Source organism: Aethalodelphis obliquidens, unplaced genomic scaffold, assembly GCF_003676395.1.
Source record: "Aethalodelphis obliquidens isolate GAN/ISIS:26980383/991018 unplaced genomic scaffold, ASM367639v1 scaffold41, whole genome shotgun sequence".
NCBI lineage: Eukaryota > Metazoa > Chordata > Mammalia > Artiodactyla > Delphinidae > Aethalodelphis > Aethalodelphis obliquidens.
Window position 1 is genome coordinate 17,530,806 of NW_020837985.1, and position 25,005 is coordinate 17,555,810.

At 52.3% G+C, this 25,005-nt stretch overlaps 1 protein-coding gene across 14 annotated transcripts in view; it reads right to left on the reverse strand.

Annotated features, from left to right (window-relative positions):
- ARHGAP39 (Rho GTPase activating protein 39) overlaps window positions 1-25,005 on the reverse strand; it is a 73,372-nt gene that overhangs the window by 22,892 nt on the left and 25,475 nt on the right. For 12 of the 14 annotated variants that reach the window (XR_003438307.1, XR_003438308.1, XM_027132143.1 and 9 more), the window contains exons 2-4: window positions 15,523-15,685; window positions 9,369-9,803; window positions 1,428-1,511 (exon numbers count right to left, since the gene is read on the reverse strand). Coding sequence is in view for 12 of the 14 variants with exons in the window: in XM_027132143.1 (XP_026987944.1) it covers window positions 1,428-1,511; window positions 9,369-9,803; window positions 15,523-15,602 (599 nt within the window). In the remaining 2 variants the exon portion in view is untranslated. Of the gene's footprint in view, window positions 1-1,427; window positions 1,512-9,368; window positions 9,804-15,522; window positions 15,686-18,722; window positions 19,148-25,005 lie in introns of all 14 variants that reach the window. The other 2 variants (XM_027132140.1, XM_027132146.1) reach the window with 2 other exon arrangements.

A 25,005-nucleotide genomic window follows, 5' to 3' on the forward strand; every position in this document is an offset into this window, starting at 1 on the left:
TCGGGCGGAGGCACCCAGGCGAGAGACGCCGCCCCACGCCCTTGTTCCGAGAAGGCTTCCGGCCACGAGGGGAGAGGCGGCCTCCCACGCCCGGGGAAGTGCTGGAGCGGGCGGGCGGGGCCTCCGCTCAGCTCAGGGCAGTCGCCTGTTCTCCAAAGAAGGAGGAGACGCCTCCTCAGGGAAGCGCTGCTCCACATGCGGCCCCCAGAACCGGCAAAGGGCAGCAGGGAAGCGGGGCTGGGACGGCTGCCGCGTGGGTCTGGAGGGAAGCCTCTGCCCGAGATGCGGGTGCAGCTCACGCGCAACAAGAAGAGACCACGTCAGAAAACCGGAGCCACGTGGTCCTCTGACCACCCAGCAAACCGCAGGCCCCTGACATGCCCTGCACCGGGCTGCACAGCCGCTGGCACACGGCCCCCCTCCTCAACAGTCCTTCCCACTCTGTCTGGCTGAGGAAGCTGCTCTCACGCCCGGCCCAGGTGGCACCGGGATGGCAGGGCCAGGGCAGTGCCGGGCCACCACAGAGCAGGTGGCACGTGCGTCCCGCAGGGCCCAGGGCTGTGATGCGCAGCCGGCAAGAGCAGGACTCACTGCCCGGGAAGAAACACGTCCGGGGACCTGCCCTGCCCTGCAGCCGGGGTGAGGCCCTGCCCGTCAGCCACCGCACCCCTTTACCAAGGAGAACATGGGAGGCCACAAAACACATCTGTGGACACCACCACACCACTGGCCCCACGCAGGCCCAGATCCCTTACCACATCAACGAGCCCGGTCACCACTTGCAAGCTCAATCTCTAAACTGAGCAGACTGCCAGAGGCCCCTCGCACCTGCAAACCCCTCCACAATTCACATGAATCCTGCTGGCCTGTGCTGGGGGCACCCGGCCCGGCCCCCCTCGGCTGCAGGGCAGGTGCTCCTCCAGCCTGGACACACGAGCTGACCAAGGGATGGCCCCTGCCCAGACCGACGGCTGCTGTGCCCAGGGTCCTGAGGGTCGTATCCAGAAACCCCAACACCCTGCAAGGCCAACCCAGGGCCGAGGGAGGCGAGCCTCCTCCCTTCCCTTCGGCTGGCACCAGTCTTCCCCACGTGGCCGGGGAAACACTCCGATGTGTGGCCCGGAGCTCCCAGGGAGACCACATGCTGAAGAGCCCCCGAGGAGTCTGCCAGGGGCCAGGGCCGGTACCACAGACTCAACAGCTCCCCAAACTGCGCAGTGACTGGCAGCTGCCACGCGGGCCTGGGGCCACTCTGCCCCGGCGCTGGTGGCCCTGACGACCTCTCCTCACGTTCCACTGGCTGGGGCTGGGCCCTGCGTGCTGTGCACGTCCTGCTGAGCCAGACTCTCCTCCAGCTCACCGAAGAGCTGCCAGGAAAACCATCCCCGGGTCAGGAGACAGGGCCAGGCCTGAGGCAGGGGCCCTACCTGCAGTGGAGAAGGTGGCCGTCCGCACTGTAGTCCTGGTAAATCTCATAGTCCTTCTCAAGAAGACCTCCTGACGGTGAGGAACTGAAACACAGCAAAATAAAACGGAGACGTGAACAGAAGTGCAACCATTTAGAAACACGATACATCAAAAATAACGCGCCTTTCTTTCACTTTCCAGAATGTGGGTGCTGTCCTTTTAGTTTCTCATCCACAGCTCCTGCCCACAAAGTCGTCCCCTTCATCTGATCTGAGTATTTCTTGGGAACGTGGAACGGATTGAACGGACTGGAGGCCCACCGCCCTCCTACAGGGATAGCCCACTACAGCCCAGGTCCACCTCAGAGCTGGGGCTCCGGCCGATGAGCTGCGGCTGGGCCTGGGCCGGGGCTGCAGCCTGAGGCAGGTGAGGCAGACACACTTCTGCTCCCACAGGGCTCACACTCCGGGTGCAGTCCACTGCAGAACGAACCAGAACCTCAGGCCACTGTAGGACCAGACCGGAAACAGCTCCAGGGATGGCTCTCTAGGGGGGCGCATCTGAGCTGTGGACAGGAAAGTGGGCCAGCAAGGGGTCGAGCTGGGCATAGCCCGGGAACAGGAAGAGGCCACTGTGCTGAGACGCAGCAGGTGGTGAGGAGGGGGACACAGAGGGGCTCAGGCCGGGCCACCAGGCCCTGTGGGCTGGCCATGCCAGGAAGCCTGCACGCCCCTTCAGGTCAGGGGGCAGCTAACTACAGCCTGTGGGCCACGTCCAGCCTGCTGCCTGTTTTTGTATAGCAGGTGAGCTAAGAATGTTTATATATTAAAATTTTTTTGTGTGTGAAATGTGAAAACTACACGAGGTTCAAATTCCAGTGTCCGTCAGGAACACGACATGGGAACACAGTCCCATTCGCTCATCTGCAACAGTGACGTGGAGGCCACAGCAGAGACCACAGGAGGTGCTTGCATCACTCAGCGTGGCGCAGGCCCGGCGATGCAGCTGCACCTCATTGGCCTAAGTGCCACACACATGGCCGACCCATGACATTTCACTGACGCTTTTACTACCCTGCCTATCCACAATGCCACACCACGAAGAGAGTGGGCATGTACCGTTATGCCTTTCAGGCGCGGTGGCATGCGGGCTCTTTGCTGCTGGGTCGGTAGGACACACAGCCCTGCTGGAAGCACTGCAATGTCCCAAAGTGCACAACAGTCAGAGTTCGAAATGGAAACCTCATCGCAGCAGAATTACTTCACAAAATGAAAACGGAAAGGACCCTTACACCAAGTAAGCTCCCAAGGGGCTCATTTGTTAGCCAAGCAAGGAAAGCAAGGAATGCTGTTCACCAATGATGAGTTTATTAAATTGTGTTGACGCAGCAGCGAAAGTTATGCGTCCAGAGAAAACAAACCTGCGTCAGACTACCAGCCTTTCGGCACAGACAGTCTTGAAGAGTCAAGGACAGTGAGAGCAGCGACAGCAGCCACGGATCAGAGGGTCCCTGGGCTCCGGACACCGCTCTGCAGGTGCTACTTCACTCAAGCAGTCAACACTGAGTCTGAAGTGACTGAGCAACTGGCCTCCATGAATCCTCTTTGTGGAGCAACTGCAGCTGAAAGTACTGCCAAAGAAGCTGAGAAAACACCTAATGCAGCCCAACCTGAAGTGGAATCTGCTAAGATGTGTGAACAACTGATCACGCTAAAACACGCATGTCAGAAGAAGCTCAGCTGGGAACCCACAGGCCCGCACAGGGTGGGTGTTTTTTTTGTTTGTTTGCGGTACGCGAGCCTCTCACTGTTGTGGCCTCTCCCGTTGTGGAGCACAGGCTCCAGATGCGCAGGCTCAGCGGCCATGGCTCACGGGCCCAGCCGCTCCGCGGCATGTGGGATCTTCCCGGACCGGGGCACGAACCCGTGTCCCCTGCATCGGCAGGCGGACTCTCAACCACTGCACCACCAGGGAAGCCCAGGGTGGGTGTTTAAGGGTACACACCGTACCCTTCATTGGCAGGTGCTCTGCAGAACACACCAAACCCATCACGAGTCATGAGACAGCAGCATCGGCTGAGAACTTCCTCTGCTCTCCTGGACTTTGCCATCACCAGTTCCAGGGATTTTTGTCAGAAATAGAAGCGAAACATTCCGACTTGACCTACTACACAACAGTTTAACAGCTTGAAAGGGGAAAGTTTTACTGCAGTTTTTTAAAAAACTCACGACCTAGACTGAAATTTTCTGTTTGAGAAAAACCTCTACTCGACCACTATCATCAAACATTGAATATGAGGGGTTTTTTTTTCAGATTTGAGAATGTTTTTCAATGAACTCAACCTAAAATTATAAGGCAAACAGAGCTCATATGAGATACCGAGACTGCAGTAGAGTCATCTTGACTACAGTGAACGTGAGTCACAAATAATATCAGAGGCTGTTCTATCATCTCCTTCCCGTGCCACAAAAATTAAAACAAGAAGATCTCCATTCCCACACAGTTTTGCAGCAGATATATTTTCTGAGCTCAAACTACTGGTGAACCTCAGAGGTACTGCAGGTTTAGTCCCAGACCACTACAATAAAGCCAGTCACATGAACGTTCTGGTATCTCAGTGCAAACAAAAGTTATGTTTAGGGGCTTCCCTGGTGGCGCAGTGGTTGAGAGTCCGCCTGCCGATGCAGGGGACACGGGTTCGTGCCCCGGTCTGGGAAGATCCCACATGCCGCAGAGCGGCTGGGCCCGTGAGCCATGGCCGCTGAGCCTGCGCGTCCGGAACCTGTGCTCCGCAACTGGAGAGGCCACAACAGTGAGAGGCCTGCGTACCACAAAAAAAAAAAAAGAAAAGAAAAGAAAAAGTTATGTTTACACTATACTGTAGTCCATGCAATAGCCCCCTGGGTTTTCTGAGGAATCTGAACTCTAGGATTTAAATGATAGAAGAAGCCCACAACTAGCTAAGATGCTCTTAAGTACAAAGAGGAGACAGGGACGCTTCCTAGCACACACGAGGCTTGGGTGGTGCCCAAAGAGCAGACTGACGGCACTGCAGGGAGAGAAAGTGACGGGTGGCACGGGTGGGCCGGGGAGAAGACGGAACGAGGATCCTTCTGGCCACACGCGAAGGTGGCACCAGGCAGACCTAGGCCTCCACGTGGAAGAGAAAACTATAAAGTTAACACAAGACATATAAGCGAATACCTCTGGGCCCAGGCCAAGAAAGAACTTTCTAAGCAAAACGTTAAAAACAAACCACAGGCTTCCCTGGTGGTGCAGTGGTTAAGAATCCGCCTGCCAATGCAGGGGACATGGGTTTGAGCCCTGGTCCGGGAAGATCCCACATGCCGCGGAGCAACTAAGCCCGTGCGCCACAACTACTGAGCCTGCACTCTAGAGCCCACGAGCCACAACTACTGAGCCTGCACGCCGCAACTACTGAAGCCTGTGTGCCTAGAGCCCGTGCTCTGCAACAAGAGAAGCCACTGCAACGAGAAGCCCATGCACCGGAACCAAGAGTAGCCCCCGCTCACCTCGCCGCAACTTGAGAAACCCGTGCACAGCAACGAAGACCCAACGCAGCCAAAAATAAATAAACAAATTTATTATAAAAAAAAAAGAAAAAGAAAAACCATAAGGCGAAAATAATGGCAAATTTGGTTGCGTCAAAATCAAGGACACCAGGGACCAGTCAGCAGGCACGCCGAGGGGAGGAGCTGAGCCCTGGGGTCCAGGAGGGCTCCTGCACACCGACGCCAGCCAGCAGCTCCAGAAGAAAGTGTGCAAGAGGCAGAAGCAGCCGATTCACGTCTGCGAGATTCTGCCTGACCAGATCTGCTGGGTAAGCCCGGTCCAGAGCCGCCCTGCCGGTCACTCACCCCAAACGCTCCCACCCGGGCCCCGGGCACAGAGGAGGAGGTGCAGGGCTGCCCCGGGCTGCAGGGTGCACGCAGCTTAAGAGCAGTGTCCTGCGGCGGGAGCATAGCCCACAGCCCCCCGTGCACAGGAACACGCTGGGCGGTGGACACACGCATGGAGCAGTTCAGGGACGATGCAGGAAGAAGGATGACAGGAAGAGCCTGGGCCTGGAGGATACGAGGATGGTAAACCACATCCTCTCGCCGTATCAGGGATCCCCAGGAAGCACCCCCGCAACCATCCCGCCAGACCAAGGACAGGTGATGGAATGGGTGAAGCATGACCCTAACCCTACAGGTTACTGATGAGAAACACACCTAAAGCGCATGGGAAAGGACTGCCGTTCAGAGGCAAATACTAACCATGGAGAAACTGCCCGACGTCAGTTCCAAAGCACACTTCAGGCAAAAAACATCAGCAGGTAGACAACGTAACGACAAAGGAAAAACGCATCAGGACACCTAACTGCAAATCCATATGCAGCCAGCCCACAGCTTCCACACACAGGCAGCAGCAATGCGAGACAGGAAGGAGGGACAGACCAGTTCCACCGTGTGGGGAGACTTTACCTCTCAGAATCGATACATCAGGTAGACAAAAAATTAGTAAGAAACTCAATTGACACAATTAACAGATTTGACCTAACAAACACACAGAGAACTCTGGACCTAACAGAGAACAGAAATTTTTGAAGTAGTCCTGAAATCATTTATAAAAATTCAGGATTTAGGCTACAAAGCAAGTCTCAAAAAAAAAAAAATCATGCTTTCTGGCCAAAATGAAATTAAGTTCACAATCAAGAACAAGAATGGAGAGTAACCTACAGTTTTGGAAATTAAGACATTTCTAAATTACAAACGAGTCAAAAAAGCAATCATAATTAAAAGTAGAAAATATTTAAAATTGAACAATGAAAATTCTACATACCAAGAGTTGTGTAATAAAACTAAAGTAGTATGCTGAGGGAAGCATGACTTCAAAAGTCCATTTCAGAAGAAACAGTGAAAATAGATGAGTTAAGTTTCCAACAATAAGTTAGTAAAAGACTGAGAAAAAAATGTCCAACAAATAGAAGAGCAGTGACATAAAAGAGGCTCTTGAGAGCCGGAGCGGGTTCTCTGAGAAGACTGAGCACGTGGAAATCCTCCAGGAACCGGCACAAGGCACGGCAGCAGGAGCGAAGGGCCTGTGTGGACAAACGTCCACGAAGGAAGGGGCAGCACCAGGGCAGCCTATGCCAACGTGTCTGTGACTTAGATCAGCAGGCCTCCATAAAATAGGATTTCAGACAGTAAATGCCTGAACATTCCTGCAAGCAGTAAAGAACAGAAACCAGTAGTTAAAACTCCATCCACACAGGTCACAGGCCTGGCTGGTGAGCAAGTGCTCTTTGCCAGACACTCTAGCAACAGACAACGTTTCAGAGGAAACACTCCCACTGTTGATAAAAAGCCAGGACACACAGAACAAGGAGAAAAGTATAGGCCATTTTCACTTATCAACATGGAAAAAAATCCTAAATAAAAGATTCGCAACCTGAATCTATTTTAAAAATTACACAGAGTATCCCAGGAACACATGAGAGAGACGACTGTTTAAAAATGCTGATTGTAGTAGTGCCTGGGGCCGCTGAAGCCAGCACCACAAAGTGGGCATCTTAGAAGAACAGACATTCACTCTCTCACGGTCCTGGAGGCTGGAAGCCCAGGATCAAGGTGCCAACAGGGCCGGCTCCTCCTGGATGCTTGGAGGGAGTCTGTTCAGGCCCCCATCCAGCTTCCGGTGGGGCCAGCCATCCTTGGCGTCTCTCGGCTTGCGGCCACAGGGCTCCAGCCTCTGCCTCGGCCGTCAGGGTACTGTCCTGTGCATCTCTGTCTTCTTGCAAGGATGCCAGTCCTGCGGGACTAGGGCCCTGCCCACTCCAGGGTGGCCCCATCTCAGCTTAGCTAATGATGTCTGCAGCAGCCCTGTTTCTCCATAAGGCCACATTCACAGGTGCTGAGAATTAGGACTTCAGCATATCTCTTGGGGGACAAAATTCAACCCACAATAGACTAAGAAAATGTACTGGATGAGGTTCCACATCCATTCATGCTAAAAAGCCTAATGATAGAGAGGGACGCCGCTGCCTGAGGCCAGCGTCACGCAGCCTGAGGCCAGCGTCACAGTGCTACACGGACAGCAGGCCAGCAGCCTGAGCACAGGGACAAGCCCTCCCTGGTTCATCCTCACTGTGAAAGTGCTGGCCAGCTTGGGACAGCTGGCCAGTGTCACAGGCAACCCGGGAGACAGACGGTGAGCACTACTGAAACTAACGAGAGTGCAGCAAAAGTATAAAAACAGGACTGACAAATAAAAATTCTTGTCTGTGTACCAGTAACGATCATATGACTTTATATGGTACCTAAAAATAAACCTTAAAAACATATGCAAGTCCTTTGTGGAAAAAAGTGTAAAATGCACCACCTTCATCTATGGGATAAGGTGACATAATCAAGGTGCCTACTCCCCACAAATCCAACACAATTCGAATCCATGTCCGAACAGGGCTTCCTGTGGGAACCCGATCCCAAGCCGCCCCATGATCTGAGTCACCACGCTGCACCCAGGACGCTTTTGGAAAGAAGACGCTCCCACCCACAGATAGCGGGCGTGGGTGCTGGACACGTTGGTCAACAGAATCCTAAAGAGTCCAGTCCCTTCACCTGACTGCAAGGATGAGCCGGCACCCACCACAACCCAAGGCAAACGGGAGGGTATCTGAGCCCAAAGGCTGTCAGATCTGCAGGGCGGGAGGAAGCAGCCCGCCTGAGCTCCATGAGGACACCAGAAGGGCGGAAGGCTGCTTTTAAAACTCAGCCGTTGGCTTCCTCCTTGGGGCTCATCCCGGGCTCTGGCTCCTGAGGACAGCTCCCAAACAGCCTGTCAGCCCACTCAGGCCACCTGCCCAGGCCTCAGGCTCTGGCCCGAGCCCAGTGTGTGTCCAGCACCCACGCTGACCTGCCCCCACGCGTGTCCGGCTCCCCGTGCTGTACGGGAGCAGCACGGTCAGTCTCGAGTCCCAGCACGTCCGCCTCTGCCGTCTGCCCCCTGCACCCTTGGCACACGACGCCACCGTCCCTGGCCTGGCACGTCATTCTCCAAGAAGCAAATGGACCCACCGTGTAAGTCGGCTTTCGACTGCTTTGTGATTTCCACCGTGCCCAAGTGAAACCCAGCCTGCCCAGCCCCTTTCCCGCCACCCTGTCCCCGCCCAGCCTCCAATTCCAGATCCTCCCTGGCTTCTTTCTGGTAACTTCCAGCCTGTTTGTTTTCTCCAGGGCACGTGTCATCCGGCCATTCCTTCTGGACTTGGTCCCTTGAGAGCTGGGCCCTGGGGTTGACTCTGGGGCCTGGGACAGGGTCTGCTGAGTGCCAGCTCTGGGGTACAGGCACTCAGGGTTCAGCCTCTGGGGGATGGGTACTCGGGGTTCAGGCTCTGGGGTATGGGCACTTGGGGTGGGCCACAAGAGCTGGGGGGAGATGTCCAGATGTGCGAGGCCAGCAGGAGGTGGAAGCCCTCACTGTTCTCCAGTCCAGGAGGGCAAACAGTCACCTCTGCACACAGCCACGGCAGCCGCTGGAGAGGGCAGACACTTCCTGGGCTCCGTCTCGCTGCCGACCACCTCAGTCCTTCCTTTGTAAAACGGGGGTGACCCCCTCACCTCCCTCCCAGGATGCTGGCGAGATCTGTCAAGCCTGGGCAGGGGTGCTCGGTGCCAGGTGGTACGGATCCCCACGGATCTGCGTCCCGAGACCAACAGGCTGGTCTGCCTGGGGAAGGCACCCCCTCCTCACGCGTACTCTGCGGGGCGGCTCTGGGGTCCCGAAGCCACGCTCGGTCCGGAGAGCGGAGCAGAGCAGCCCTCGCTGCCTGCCGGGCTCCGCCCCCAGCGGGGGCAGGGGAGCGCGGCCCTTCCTCCCTGCACAGGGTCCCACCCCCAGGAGGCAGGCTGCTGCGGCCCCCGCGGCCCCTGCACCCCCCGCGTCCGGCCCGGCCTCACCTGCCGCTCTCCTCCTTCACCGCCCCGAGCACGGCCTGCCGGCTGGCTCGCCCCACACTCTCCTGCACCTTGTCGCCGGCATCCAGCTCGGGCTCCAGGGACGAGCTGGTGCTGCCGTCGTGGCTGACGCTGCTGCCCCTCCCAGGGCTGTTCTCAGCCGAGGCTCTGGGGGAGTCGGTGTTCTGCTTCAGGGTCTGCAGCTTGGCCAGGGGGATGATGTCGCAGTCCTGCGGCCGGTGCCACACCGTGCGCTGGGTGGTGGCGTTGTAGTAGTAGAAGCGCGACGTGTTGGGGTCGAAGAGCTCCCACCACTGGTTCTCGCTGGTGCGCTTGATGCGCACGCCGGCCGGCGGGTCCCACACGCACTCGCCCGTGACCAGGTTGGCGTACATGCGCTCGCGCGTGCGCGGCTCGATGATCTCCACCCACTCCAGCCTGGGGAGAGGGGCGGCAGCGTTAGGGTGCGAATATCCTGCCCATCGGGCCACCCGCCCTGCGTCCCGTGTCTGCAGAATGGCTCATCCAGCACCAGACCCGTCCTCGTATCTGCCTGCCTCAAAAGCAAGAAATCTTGTCACTTATAAAACCGACGCATACCTAAATTCCACCCACTTCTGATTTTCTACACGCTCATTAGAGCCCAGCCCTGGGAGTGCTGGGGGTCTTCCAACTGGCCCCTCTCTGCTGGCCCCACATTAGGGATGCCCTGGGTTCTGGCCCCCTGTCCTCAGAGGGCCCGGACCACGTGCACTGCCCACACTCCTCCCAGCCAGGTGCCAGGTCCCTACAGGATGCCCTGGCGGCTCTTAGCAGCAGCCACTGCAGGCCACCAGCACCCGTCCACCTGCAGCAGAAGCGGACTCCACCGTTACTGTGATGCCCCAGTCAAAAGCGGAGATGGTTCCCCCCAGAGGCCCCCCGAGCACCCCCCACCCCAAGGAGAGGGCTTCCATCCACGTAAGGCCTTTTTTTTTTTAAGAGTGTAAATTAAAGCTATTCAGAACAAGGCAATTATGATGCCGATGTGTTTGATTATCAGGGTGTGCTCCAGCTGACAAGGAGCATTTTTTATTCTGCTTCCAAGTTTCAACAAACAACAATCTTAAATGCCATGCACTGCTCTGCAGTGTGGATGCACCGTGTCCACTGTTCCTGGACTCTGTGATGGGCCTGGTCCTCACCACCACTGGGATGGTCAGGAGCTTCCAGGGCTTCGGAGAGAAGGGGAGGCACCCTGCTCCTTGCCCTCTGCTGAAGCGCACACACACACACACACACACACACACCTGCCCCACAGCAGCCCTGCAGGCTCTAGGGCCTCCTTCTGGGTCCACAGTCATTTCTGGAAGCCAGCTGAGCCAAGGCAGGCTAGCATAGTGGGCAGGGCACAGCAGCTGAATGGTGTGGAGCCACAGAGAGGGCAGGAGATGAGGAGGGAGCAGGAAAGAGGGAGAGCCCTGAGGATCCTCAGGGCTGGAGGAGGAAGTGCGAAGTGGGCCCGGCCTGGGGGCTTGGCTACGTCTGAGCGGCCTCCCCCCTCCCCGGTCATCCAGCCAGTGAGCCCCCTCTCTCTCCGAGCTGCAGCCCTCCCGTCTCCCTCTACCTGCGGTCACACTGGGCAGCTCTCAGTGGGGGAGGGCACTGGGGCTCCGTGCTTGCCCATGTGGGACCGCTGCCTAACCTGCCATCCTGTAGCGGGAGGAGCAGGGGCGGGAGGAGCAGGGCTGGGTGGGCATCCTGGGGTCAGACGGCTCGAGGGACAGAGGCCGTGAGGCGGTGTCCTAGACGTAGAGGACAGGAGGCAGACCTCGCGGCACTGAGTGGACCAGCCCCTGCCCTGCTTCTCTGCCTGGTGGGAGTGTGTGGCCCTCTCACACCCTCCTGTCCTCTCGCCCCCTCCTGCCTGGATCCCCATGGCCGCCAGCTGGCCATTGTCCACACAGAAGACGGAGCAAACTTCTAACTTTGGGAACTGGGTACTTTTAACCAGGAAGCTGCGGCCGCCTGCACTGCCCTAGGATGGAAGGCACCGCCAGCGCAGCTCAGCGGGCACCCCGCATTCAGCCAGAGGATACGGGTGCCACCAGGCTTGGAAGCTGGCGGGCACTGCCCGAGGGCGCCCCCCACCCAGGGACGAAGGCGCCTGGAGACCAGGCCAGGAGCTGGGGGTCTTGCTCCCGTGAGGAAGGAAGCCCTGAGGTTCCGAGATTGCCCTCAGCTGACCGCCTGCTCTCCCCTTGGGCCGCGGCATGGGATCGGCTGGGACAAAAGGCAGACGCTACCCAAGGAAGGGCTGACCCAGCAGAGATGCTCAGAAAGCACTGGACTGGACACTCTGAGCCCCACGGAAGTGATAACAATTCTTATTTTTGCTCTAAATACGTTTTCAAATGAATTTAATGGCGATAATTCTCTCTGAATAAAGAAAAGCATCTGTTCCCTTTTCAGCGCATCCCTGTGTGCACGTGGGCAGGACCCCGCCTTTTCAGAAGAACGTTCTGGGCGCTCCCTACGGCACTGAACCAAGTCCCCCAGGGACCCAGGGGGCAGAGAATGTGCTGGAACCTGGAGCCTGGGGAGGGCCGGGAGCGAGCGGGGCCCGAGCAGACCCCATGGCAGGGAGGGGAGGGCAGACCTCGTCCCCGAGGTCGGTGCTGTCCACACCTAGCACCCGGTCAGTGGGGGCTGCAGAGCCTAAGAATGCTTGGTCCCCGGGCACGTGATGGAGGAACGGTGCTGAAACCACTCTGGGGCTTCCCTGCCAGTAGGAAGGGTCGGGACCTGTGGGTGACAGACTGATCACAGTGACCCACCCACACCATCGATGGAGTTCGAGGGAGATTTATATGGCGACGATGTCTAACATGAATTGGGTAGGAAACGATGAGCCATTTGGGGAAAGAGCTGGAAGATTCAAGATGACAGTGGTTTCCTGGGTGTGACGCCAGCCGCGGCCTCTCCCTGTGGGCCGGGCAGGCTGCGTGGACGACCTGCCTCTTTCCTCCAAGTCCTGGAGATGTTTGCTCGCAGACAATGACCTGTTCAAATACTTACTTCCGGGGAGAGCCTCACGAGTGCCAAGTATGTCCCAGGCAATCTGCCAGGTGAAAGGGAGGCGAGTGTGACCAAGCACAGCCCCTGCAGTGGGGATCCTGCAACAGGAGAGGCAGGACCGTTCACCAGGGAAGGGGCAGCCTCTCCAGCAAACGGTGCTGGAAGCTGAGGTCTCTGGGCAGGAGGGCCCCTAGCTCACGCCACACACAGGAAGCTCACGCCTAGCAGTGACTAAGAACCCAGAGGCACTAAAAAAAGATCAGTAAATTGGAAAGTAAAAGAGATTTGGTTTCTCTGGACACATTTGGTGAGAATATTAAATACGTGCAATATAAATTACAGATAAAAGGTTCATATACTTAATACATAAATTTGAACAAGAAGAAAACAAATATACTATAGGAAAATGGGCGAAAGATAAGAACAGACAATTCTTAAAGTAAATAACATATGTGAAATGTCCCACTTCACCTGGCATCAGACATAAAACCCACGCCACACTGAGGGCCCCAGCCCCCAGGCACCACATCCAGGCCCGAGCCTTGTCCTGGGGGAGGCTGTGGGCAGACAGGGGCAGCGTGCAGGGCCCCACGGAGGGCACGTGAGGGCACGACATCTCCAGCCCAGCAACCCCTACCCCGATCTCCCTGAAGACACACCGCCAAGAAAACAAAATGACACAAGCACCAGGCGCTCACCGCAGCATCACTCCTAAGTGCACGCTAACTGGAAACACCTACACTGAACACGGGGCTGGCGGGCCACCACACCCAGGAGGCTGCAAAGGGGGCCACCTCTGGGGCCCGAGGTCCAGGGCACCCTTCCAAACAGACGTAGGAGATAAACCAGAAAACCTCCTGCAAGAGGTAGGTGGGGGCACGGAGAAGGTCTGGGGGGGCCCTTCTCTGCATATAAATACCTTTTGAATAGTTTTGTCCTTTGAAAGCATGTTAAGGGTCTACATGTTTAAAAAACAAAATTAGGGACTTCCCTGGCAGTCCAGGGGTTAAGACTCGGCGCTTGCACTGCCGGGGGCCGAGGTTCAATCCCTGGTTGGGGAACTAAGATCCCATAAGCCGAGTGGGCACGTCCAAAAACACCAAACCGAAACAAACCAAAACAAAATTAAATCAATAAGAATGGAAAGGGAGAGGAAAAAACCTCAAACTGAAACAAATGGACGCAACTGTATTTCGATGAACATCACAACCACAAGAGGGAGAAGCAAGCTAACCCGGTGTGAGCACAGGACCAGACCCCAACCCTGCTGCTGGGGGAAGGGTGCGTGTGGGCGTGAACTAAGTCCTGGACGTTTTTCTAGTATGTGTATGTATACACACACACACACACAGACACACACACGACTCTGGAGCAGAATGGGCAAGCGACTTTGAAACCATCTTGGACACACTGGCAGTTGAACAAACGAGTCATTGCACTGCGGCTCCTGGAAACAGGGCTCTCCTGGAGGAGGCGCAGGACGGTGGTACGGGAGGCGGCAAGAAAACACCTCAGAAAAGGGCCGGCCGCGACCGGAGACGTCCACGCAAACTCAGCGCTTCTAGCCCTTCTGCTTAAAGGGTCAAGAAACACACACGTCGCAGGAGCCACGAGCACACGCACTGGTCCTTAGACCCTCGTCTTCCCTTGGGGAACGGGGCCCCTCAGAGAAACAGCTGACGGGGGGTGGGGGGAGGCAGCCCAGGATGCACCTGGAGCCCGGGGAAGCCACCAGGAATCACCAGGGCCACCCTGGAGGAGTCTCACCAGCACATCTGGTACAGCAGAGCACCAAGTCATGAAGTGCGGGATGAACGACAAACCACGGAAAGCAGAACGGACTTTGTGATTCCACACTGACAGGGATCCACAAGTGAACACAGCGATGGGGAGGAGGGGCTCTTGCTCCCGAGGGACAGGGGGCACCGGCCGGCCGGTGTGGACCGGGTGCCGTGGCTGGGAAGGCATCCAGCTCTGCACCCATCCCAGGAAGGCCCAGGTCGAGGAAGAAACGGTGGAAGCCCCGAAACTGGCGAGGAGCACGGCAGTGAGGCAAACAGCCACTGTCCCGAGAGCAGGTGGGCGGCAGGTGGCCGTGAACCTGCAGAAGGACACACTCTGCTCAGAAATCATCGGAAAAACCAACCCGAGTGCTCTTTTTTTTTTTGCGGTACGTGGGCCTCTCACTGTTGTGGCCTCTCCCATCGTGGAGCACAGGCTCCGGAGGCGCAGGCTCAGCGGCCATGGCTCACGGGCCCAGCCGCTCCGCGGCATGTGGGATCTTCCCGGACCGGGGCACGAACCCGCGTCCCCCGCATCGGCAGGCGTACCCCCAACCACTGCGCCACCAGGGAAGCCCCCGAGTGCTCTATCTTAACAAGGGTGGCTTCCCTGAAAAAGTGTCTATGTCGCAAAAGGCAGAGGAAGGAAGTGGAAATCTTCCAGGTTACAAAACACAAAGGAGACGTGCAGCAGACTCGGGGTAAGCGGCGCTGGAGGGGCCGGAAATGCCACGAAGGACGGCAAGGAGCCAGCGGCCAAAGCCGGACCAGGCGGTACAGGAGGCGGGTGCTTCCCATCGCACAGATTTACGCATGGCGCCTCCTGTCCCGGGAGATGTGAGCAAACACGGGGCTGGATGTGCGTGTCCCCCCAGATGACTCAGAACAGTGCTGTCTGTGGAAGGAGCAGCGGCCGCACGGCGGCACAGAGCATGAATCTGGGTAAGGGGACCTGATGCTCAGAGCACTCTTCCTGTTCGTGCAACTTGTGGAATTATTCCCAAACAAAGCCATAAATTAGAAAAACGCAAGTGATCATCTGTGGCCGCCTGCCTCCGCGTGGATGCCCAGAGGGCGCCTAAGGGGCTGGGCCCAGCTGAGGGCTGGCAGGGTGTCCACTGCCTGAGGAGAAGCCCTCCCTGCTCTGCAGCCCGTTGGCGACAGGAGGTGGGGCTCCCCGGGGAAGCCAGATTCAGAAGGCAGCACACAGCTCCTCGTGGAGGAGAGTGGGGCCAGGCCGCGTAAGCAGGCAGGACAGCACTGACAAGCCGAGGAGAAGCCTCCTGCTTCGCTGGCCCCCGGTAAGTCAGCCTCCTTACCTCGTGCTAGATCCTGAAAGCCGAGGCTCCTGCAGGCCAGCATGATGGCTCTCGCATTCGTAGTCCTGCGTCTGGGACATCGCAGCCTTTTCCTGAGGACCCAGGTGGACGGATGTCAGCAGGTCAGTGGGATGCCCTCAGCAGCAGTCGGGAAGGCACCGCCCTGAGAGCAGAAGCCACATTATCACGCCTTTGGGTATTTGGCGAAACAGTAACTCCCAGCCTGGCCCCTCATGGCCCAGGTCGCCGGCGAGAATGAGGCACACTCCTGCCTGAGCTGGTTTCTGAGCTTCCCGCGCCCGACCCTGAACCCCAGCCGGGATCCGGCCCCTGCCCAGCCCCCGCGGAGGGCATCCAGACCCCCTCGCCAGCTGGCCCTAGGCAAGCTGCCTGCCCCCTCTGAGAGCAGTGTTCTCGCCTGGTAAACAGGGACGGCACTACCCACCTGGCGCTACCGTGTCCACAAGCGAGAGGCACATGGCACGCCCTGGACTGGGCAACACTCAAGGGTGACCTATGCACACGCAAGGCCCCCAGATTTAGGACAGAGGGGGCTGTTCAAAAACGGTGCTGCATTGACACGATTTACACATGGGAAACAATGGACCTTGACCCCTACCTCATCCAATACATTAAACTCAATTCTAGGTAAACCGATGCTCTGAACATTAAAAGTAAGACAGTAAGACTTTTAGGAAAAATGTAGAAGAAAATCTTTGTGGTTTTAGAGTAGGTGCACATAATCAGACACAAAAAGTCACTAACCACAAAAGAAACATTAACAAATTGGACTATAATATTAAGAACCTCTGCTTATAAATTTTTACCATTATGAATATTACTCAGCCATAAAAAAGAATGAAATAATGCCATTTGCAGCAACATGGATGGACCTAGAGGTTTTCATACTAAGCGAAGTCAGTCAGAAAGAGAAAGACGAATACCATATGATATTACTTGTATGTGGAATCTAAAATACGACACAAATGAACTTATTTACGAAACAGAAACAGACTCACAGACATAGAGAACAGACTTGTGTTGGCAAAGGGGGTGGGGTGGGGGAGGGAAGGACTGGGAGTTTGGGATGAGCAGATGCAAACTAGTATATAATGAATGGACAAACAACAAGGTCCTACTGTAGAGCACAGGGAACTATATTCAATATCCTGAGATAAACCATAATGGAAAAGAATATGAAAAAGAATATATATATATGTATAACTGAATCACTTTGCTGTACAGCAGAAATTAACACAGCATTGTAAATCAACTCTACTTCGATAATTTTTTGTTGTTTTTTTTTTTGTGGTACGCAGGCCTCTCACTGCTGTGGCCTCCCGTTGCGGAGCACAGGCTCTGGACGCGCAGGCTCAGCGGCCATGGCTCACGGGCCCAGCCGCTCCGTGGCATGTGGGATCCTCCCGGCGGGGCACGAACCCGTGTCCCCTGCATCGGCAGGTGGACTCTCAACCACTGCGCCACCAGGGAAGACGAATAAAATTTTTAAAAATAAATTTTTTCCATTACAAGAGAAAAGACAAATGCAGGGTAGGAGATATTTGATGCATAGAATATGTATAATACATTACATAAATGTGTGTACATGGTCTGATCTGACAAAGGACTATTTCCAGAACATATAAAAGATTCCTAGAAATAAATAAGAAAGAACCACAATCAATAGAAAAAAGGACAAAAGACTTGAAAGCACACTTAACAACAACAAAAATCTAAATGACTAATAAACACACAGAAGTGTGCTCCACCTCATTAGTCATCGGGAAATGCTAATTAAAAGCATAATGGGACACTAGCGTGCCCACCAGAATGGCTAGCATGGAAAAGTAAACCTACCCCACGCTGGCCAGAGTGTGGAGGCTCACCGGCTGCAGGGCGCAGGTTAACACCCTCCAACTGGGTTGGCAGCACTTCCTAGGCTGCACGTACCCCGAGGCCCTGTCATCCAGGGCTGCCGGGGCCAGCAGAGGCCACATGGCCGCTCACCAAGGCCTGCACATGGCATTCCCAGCAGCCGCAACGGGAAACTGCCACATGTCCATCACAGCAGAAACGGCACACGGGAGTTGCCCCCCACAACCTGGGTGTGGCTCCGGGGGCGTGAGAGACAGGAGCCTGACACACTGGAGTCACCAGCACAATCCCCTTACGTATGTTCAGGCACACGAGCCTCTGCGGGCGCATCAGAAGCAGCCGCCTCTATGCCAGGTAGTGACAGGTGGGCCCAAGGGGCAGGGCCACCGTTGAGCATGTGTTGGTTTATAAAAGCTCTCAGAGGGACTTCCCTGGTGGTCCAGTGGTAAAGAATCCGCCTTCCAATGCAGGTGATGCAGGTTCGATTCCTGGTCAGAGAACTAAGATCCCACATGCCATGGGGCAACTAAGCTCGCACGCCTCAACTAGAGAGCCTGCATGCTGCAAACTACAGAGCCCACGCACTCTGGAACCCACACGCCACAACTACAGAGCCCACATGCCCTGGAGCCCGCGTGCCACAACTAGAGAAGGGAAAAACCTGCACGCCACGACTAGAGAAGAGAGAAGCCTGTGCGCCGCAACAAAAGATCCCACATGCCGCAACTAAGACCCGATAAATTAATTTAAAAAAAAAAAAGCTCTTGGAGTTTCATGCCATCGCTTTCACACCTTCTTGTACACAAGCCTCACTTCAGTAAAACGTCTGAAGAACTGCGGAGCAGCGGCAGCGCAGCAGGGGACACCTGCCCCTTGCTCCGTCCTCACCCCAGCTGCTCTCGGGACGAGGCCCTCTCTGGAAGAGGCCGGTCCACAGATCCTATCTGTGCTAATCAAGGCGGGGAGAAAGCAGGTTCAGGGCACGGGAACACAGCCAGCCAGGGGCCCAGGGGCAAGGGACGCTGCTGGCCAATCAGACACTTTCTCTAAGGCCCAGAAGGACTGTGACGCCCCGTCCCACCCGACTCCACTCAGTTCCTGGGCTGGAGAACAGGCTCCCAGCCACCTCCTTCCTACCACTGGAATGTCCACACAACTACTAGGAATGCTTAAGACTGCCAGGAATGCCATTTTTAAAAAATGAAACAAGTCTTTCTAATTGTCTAACAGAAAATAGGTGACCTTCTTTTATGGCTTCAACATTAAAAAAAAAAAATTAAAACAGCACTGTTAGTGAAATTTTGGAAAAAGTAAAAGGTACCTACCATAACCTGAGAACAACTCAAATCAATGTCTTCAACCTGTGCACCTCCTTTCACTCATCTGCCATCCTTCCCGGCTGGTCCAGAGCAGCAAGGCTACCACCTCCAGTGCATCTGGCTGCCCTCCTCGTTTCAGTGCCAGCTAAGGCATCACCTCCTCCAGAAAGCCTTCTCCAATCTGGGACAGACACCTCATCTTGGTGACCCAAATGCCCTGGGTCTGAAATCAGGTAGTGTTGCCCTCCAACTTTGCTCTTCGTTTTTGAAGTTGTTTTAATTATTCTAGGTCCTCTGCATTTCCATATGAATTTCAGAATCAGCTTCTCAGTTTCTCCAGAATAGGCTGCTATGATTTTGCTTGCAGTTGCATTGAATCTACCCATCAACATGAAGAAAACTAACATCGTAACAATTCTGAGTCTTCAAATCTGTGAACAGGGCATATCTCTCCATTAGTTACTAGTTTCTCTCAGCAATGTTTTGTAGTTTTTTTTTTTAGTGCAGAGATCTTGTACACATTTAGTCAAATTTACCTGTATTTCATATTTTGGACACTGACAAAATATAAAACAATTTCCAATTGTTCGTTACTAGTACAGAAGTATATCATTTGGTTGTGCATATTGGTAACCTTGCTAAACTCACTCATTAGCTCTAATTGTGCCCTCCCTTTCAAAAATTTCATTAGAATTTCTACATAGATGATCATGTCAATGGTGAACACAGACAATCTTACTTCTTCCTTTCCAATATGGATCGTTTTCTTTTTCTTCCTTCCCTGCCCTGGCTAGAACCTCCGCCAAGATGCTGACTAGGATGGGTAAGAGCAGACACAGTTGCCTCATTCCTGATCTCAGGGGAAGCAGCCAGCGTATCATTATTAAGTATGATGTTGGACTTCCCTGGTGGCGCAGTGATTAAGAATCCGCCTGCCAATGCAGAGGACACGGGTTCTAGCCCTGGTCCAGAAAGATCCCACATGCCGCAGAGCAGCTAAGCCCATGCGCCACAACTACTGAGCCTGTGCTCTAGAGCCCGTGTGCCCCAACTACTGAAGCCCGCACGCCTAGAGCCCGTGCTCCGCAACAAGAGAAGCCACCGCAATGAGAAGCCCGCACACAGCAACGAAGAGTAGCCCCCACTCGCTGCAACTAGAGAAAAGCCCATGCGCAGCAATGACGACCCAACGCAGCTAAAAATAAAACTTAATTAATTTATTTTATTTTAAAAAAAGTATGATGTTAACTGCAGATGTTTCATAAATGTCCTGTGTTGGGTTGAAGAAATTTCCTTGAATTCCTACTTTGCGGGGTTTTTTAAAAATCAGAAATGGATGTTGGATTTTGTAAATCGTTTCTACCATGTGTATTGAAATGATCACATGATTTTTCTTTTTTGGTTTCAGAATAGTTGAATTCCATTGATTAACTTTCTAATGTTAAACCAACCCTGTATTCCTTGGACAAATCCCAGTTGGTCAGGATATATTATCACTTTTATATATTGGTGTATCACGTATATATATTGTATATATTATATATTCTTAACAAAATAAAATTTTGTTAAGAATTTCTGCGTCTATGTTCATATGTACTTTATTCTTCTTGTGATGTCTGTCTGGTTTTGGTATCAAGATAATACTGGCAAAATAAAATGATTTGAGAAATATTCCCTCCTCTCAATTTTCTGGGAGAGTCTGTGCAGAATTGCTATTATTTCTTCCTCAAATGTTTGGTAGAATACACCAGTGAAGCTATCTGGGCATGCATTTTTTTGAGTGAGCTTTCGTGGGTTTTGTCTTTCAACGAATTTGTCCCCTTCATATAAGCTGTTGAATTTATTGGCATAAAGTTCTTATAGTATTCCTGTATTATCTTTTCAAGATCAATAGAATCTGTAGTGATGCCATCTCTTTTGCTCCTGATATAGGTAATTTATGTCTTTTCACTCTTTTACCTAATCAGTTTGGTCAAAAGCTTGTCAATTTTACTGACCTTGTTTAAAAAAAGACAGTTTTTCACTTTATCAGTTTTCTCTATTATTTTTCTGCTTTGATTAATTTCCGCTTCGATCTGTTACTGCCTTTCTTTGCATTCTTTTGGATTTAATTTGCTCTTTTTCTAATTTAAGGTAGAAGTTGAGTTCAGTGATTTGTGACCTTTTAAAATTTTAATCCAATTTAGGCATCTAGTGTTATAAAATTTCCTTTAGAGGACAGCTATCACGATATCCCACAAATTTTGATATGCTATATTTTCATTTTCACCCAGTTCAAAAGCTGTCTCATTTCCCTTTTGATTTCTCCTTTGACTTGTGGATTATACAGAAGTATGTTATTTACTTTCCCAATAGCTGGTGATTTTCCAGATTTTTAAAAAAATATTTATTTATTTGGTTGCGCTGGGTCTTAGTTGCAGCAGGCGGGCTCCTTAGTTGTGGCACACGAACTCTTAGTTGTGGCATGCATGTGGGATCTAGTTCCCTGACCAGGGATCGAACCAAGGCCCCCTACATTGGGAGCATGGAGTCTTATCCACTGTGCCACCAGGGAAGGCCCAGATATTTTTATAGTTTCTAATTTAGTACCGTTTTTGTCAAAAATGTTATGGTGCAGAAAAATGGTCTATCTTGGTAAATATTTCATATGCACTGGAAAAAACATGCTGTTGGGTGGAATGCTCTATATATGTCAATCACATCAACTTGGTTGATTGTGCCAACACTAATTTCCTGTCTACCTGTTAATCAGTTACTGAGGAAAGGGTACTGAGAGCTCCAACTACAATTGTGGCTTTGCTTATTTCTTTTTGCAGTTCTCTAAGTTTTTGCTTCACATGTTTCATAGCTCTGTTATTAAGTACATAAAATGCATAGTATCTTCTTGAGGAATTAACCTCTTTGTCATTATGGAATATCTTTACCTGGTAGTTTTCTTTGCTCTGGAATGAGTACATTTGATATTATTACAGCAGGTCCAGCTTTCTTTCCATTAGCATTAGAATTGTATCTCTTTTGCCTTTCTTTTACTAACCTATTTGTCTCTTGATATTTAAAGTGGGTTTATTGGGTAAGCCAGCATATAATTGGGTCATGCTTTTTTATGCAATCTGACAATTTCTGTTGTTTAATTGGGGTGTTTAAACCATCTATATTTGTGATTGTTGACAAGGTTATGTTGAAATCTACCCTCGTTTCCTGTTTTTGATTTCTCCCATCTGTTCTTTGTTCCCCCTTTTCCTTCTTTTGAATTATTTTAGGTGATTCCATTTTTCTGCCTTCTTTTGAATTATTTTATGTGATTCCATTTTATCTCCACTGTTGACTTATCAGCTGTATGTAATTCATTGTTTTGCTATTTTAGCAGCTGCTTCTGGGTTTGTAGCATCCATATTTAATTGATCATAGTCTGCCTTCAAGTGAAATTATATTTCTTCAAGCATATGAGTTTGCCATTTCTCCTGGATTTTGTGCCATTTTTGTCATACATTTTATTCTATTTATGTTACAATCCCCCAACTCTGCTAAACTGTTATTATTTTTAGTTAGATAATTGCGTTTTAAAGAGATGCCATTTAAAGAGAATTAAATAATAAGAAAATGTCATATATTTAGTCATGTAGGTGCGTTTCCAGGACTCTCCATTCTTTCACATAGATCCAGATTTCCATCTGGTTTCATTTTCCTGCAGCCTGAAGAATTTCCTATAACATTTCTTGCTGTGAAGGTCTTTCAGCTTTTGTATGTTTGAAGTATCTTTATTTCACCTTCGTTTTAGAGATATTTGCCCCGGTGTCGGCTCCTAGGCTGACAGTTTTCATTCAGCACTTGCACACGGTGCTCCACTGTCTCCTCATTTGCATTGTTTCCAAAGAGAAATCTGCCATCGTCCGTATCTTTGTTCCTCTGTGTGTAATTACGTCTTTTTTTCTGGCTGCTTTTTTTTTTTTTTTTTTTTTGCGGTACGCAGGCCTCTCACTGTTGTGGCCTCTCCCGTTGCGGAGCACAGGCTACAGACGCGCAGGCTCAGCGGCCATGGCTCACGGGCCCAGCCGCTCCGCGGCACGTGGCATCTTCCCGGACCGGGGCACGAACCCGTGTCCCCTGCATCGGCAGGCGGACTCTCAACCACTGCGGCACCAGGGAAGCCCTTTCTGGCTGCTTTTAAGACCTTTCTCTCCATCACTGACTTGGAGCAATTTGATTATGATGTGTCTGTGCATGTTCCTTGTGCTCAGAGTTTAAGATTGTTTGATCTAGGTTTATAGTTTTCATAAAACTTGGAGGCTTTTTGGCTATCATTTCTTCAAGTAGTTTTTCTGTCCCTCCCTCCCTCTTTGGGAACTCCAATTACACAAATCGCAGCCTCTGCCCACTGCCCCTCAGCTCAGTCAGGCTCGTTTTTTGCGTTGTTTACTTAGTACTTTTCCTCTCCTTGTTTTAGTTCGGATACTTCTTACTGCTTTGTCTTCACGTTCACTAATCTTTTCTTCTGCCACATCTAAGCTGCTGTTAATCCCATCCAGTGTGTTTTGCACTCAGACAGTTTAGTGTCAAACCTAGAAGTTTAGTTTGGATCTTTAGTTCAGTGTCTTTACTTCACCAGGTCTCTACTTAAAGTCTCGAATATTTCCTTGAGCTTTCTGAACATATGGAATGTAGCTATAATAACTGCTGTAATGACCTCGTCTGCTAAATCTAACATCTGAGTCAGTTTTGCATCCGTTTCAACTGAATTTTCACTGCCTAATGAGTTGTATTTTCCTGTTTCTTTCTATGCCTGGTAATTTTGATTGGATGCCAGACACTGTGAATTCTACCCTTTTGTAAGCTGTATATTTTTGTATTCCTATAAATATTTTTGAGCTTTGTTTGGGGATACAGTTACTTGGAAACAGTGTGAAACTTTTGGTTCTTGTTTCTAAGATTGTTCAGGGGCGCAGAGCAGCATTTATTCCAGGGCTAGCTGTTCTCCACTCAGTAGCCTGCCCAGTGCCCTGTGAATTATGAAGGTTTTCAGTCTGCCTGAAGACAAGGCACTCTTCACAGTGCTGTGACAGCTCTGGGTACTGTTCCCCTTAATCCTTCTGAGTGACTCTTTCCCTGGCCTCTGGTGGTTTCCCCACACCCACACACTGATCAACACTCTGCTGGAAACTACGAGAGACCCTCTGCACATCTCCAAGTTCTCTCTGTTTGCGGCTCTCTGCTCTCTGGTGCTCTTGCCTGCAAACTCTAGTTCCCTTAGTTGCCCTGGACTCTAAGCTCCAGCTCCTTTATGGAGGGAATCTGCCAGGCTCTGCATCCTTACACCTCCCTGAATGCCCTAAGAGCTGCAGAAACCATCAGGCTCATCTTGTTTGATTCTCATCCCGTAAGCATCACTCTACTTTGTTGCCTCATACCCAAAGTTTAGAAAACCAAGGTTTCACAACTATTGCCCAGTTTTTTTTTTTTTTGCAGTACATGGGCCTCTCACTGTCGCGGCCTCTCCCGTTGCGGAGCACAGGCTCCAGACGCACAGGCTCAGCGGCCATGGCTCACAGGCCCAGCCGCTCCGCGGCATGTGGGATCTTCCCAGACAGGGGCACGAACCCGCGTCCCCTGCATCGGCAGGCAGACTCTCAACCACTGCGCCACCAGGGGAGCCGCCCAGCTTTTTATTAGTTTCGAGTGGGAGGGCTAATCTGATCCCTGTTACTCCATCTTGTGTGTTGGTGGATTGTAGTATAGGCACACACATAAGTCATTATGGCTGTGATATGCCGTCTGTCTCCCCACTAGAGGGTGAGGGAAGCTCCTTGAGGGCAGAGACGATGTTTGCTTTGTTCTGTCCTTGATGCGCAGTAGCCAATCAAACACTTACTGAATAAACACACTCCTTGATCACCTGGAATTTATTTTGGCACACTGTACAATTAAGGGCCTCAAATGTTTGTCCTGTTACATACTGCATGACTCCAAGTATGAAGACAGTTTGGACAAGGCAAAACTACATTGCTGGTAAAAAGATCATGGATGCCAGTGGTTCAGGAGGGAGGATGGTTGAATGGGGGAACACGGGGGATTTTCTACGGTGGCAGAACGGTTCTGTGTAATACTGCCATTGTGGATACCTGACGATATGCATTTCTCAAACCCAAAGAACTTTACAGCAAAAAGAGTGAACCTCAATGTACACAAATTTAAAAGAAAATAATTCAGGAAGTCAGAAGTTCTCAGGATGGGGCTTCCCTGGTGGCGCAGTAGATAAGAATCTGCCTGCCAATGCAAGGGAACACAGGTTCAA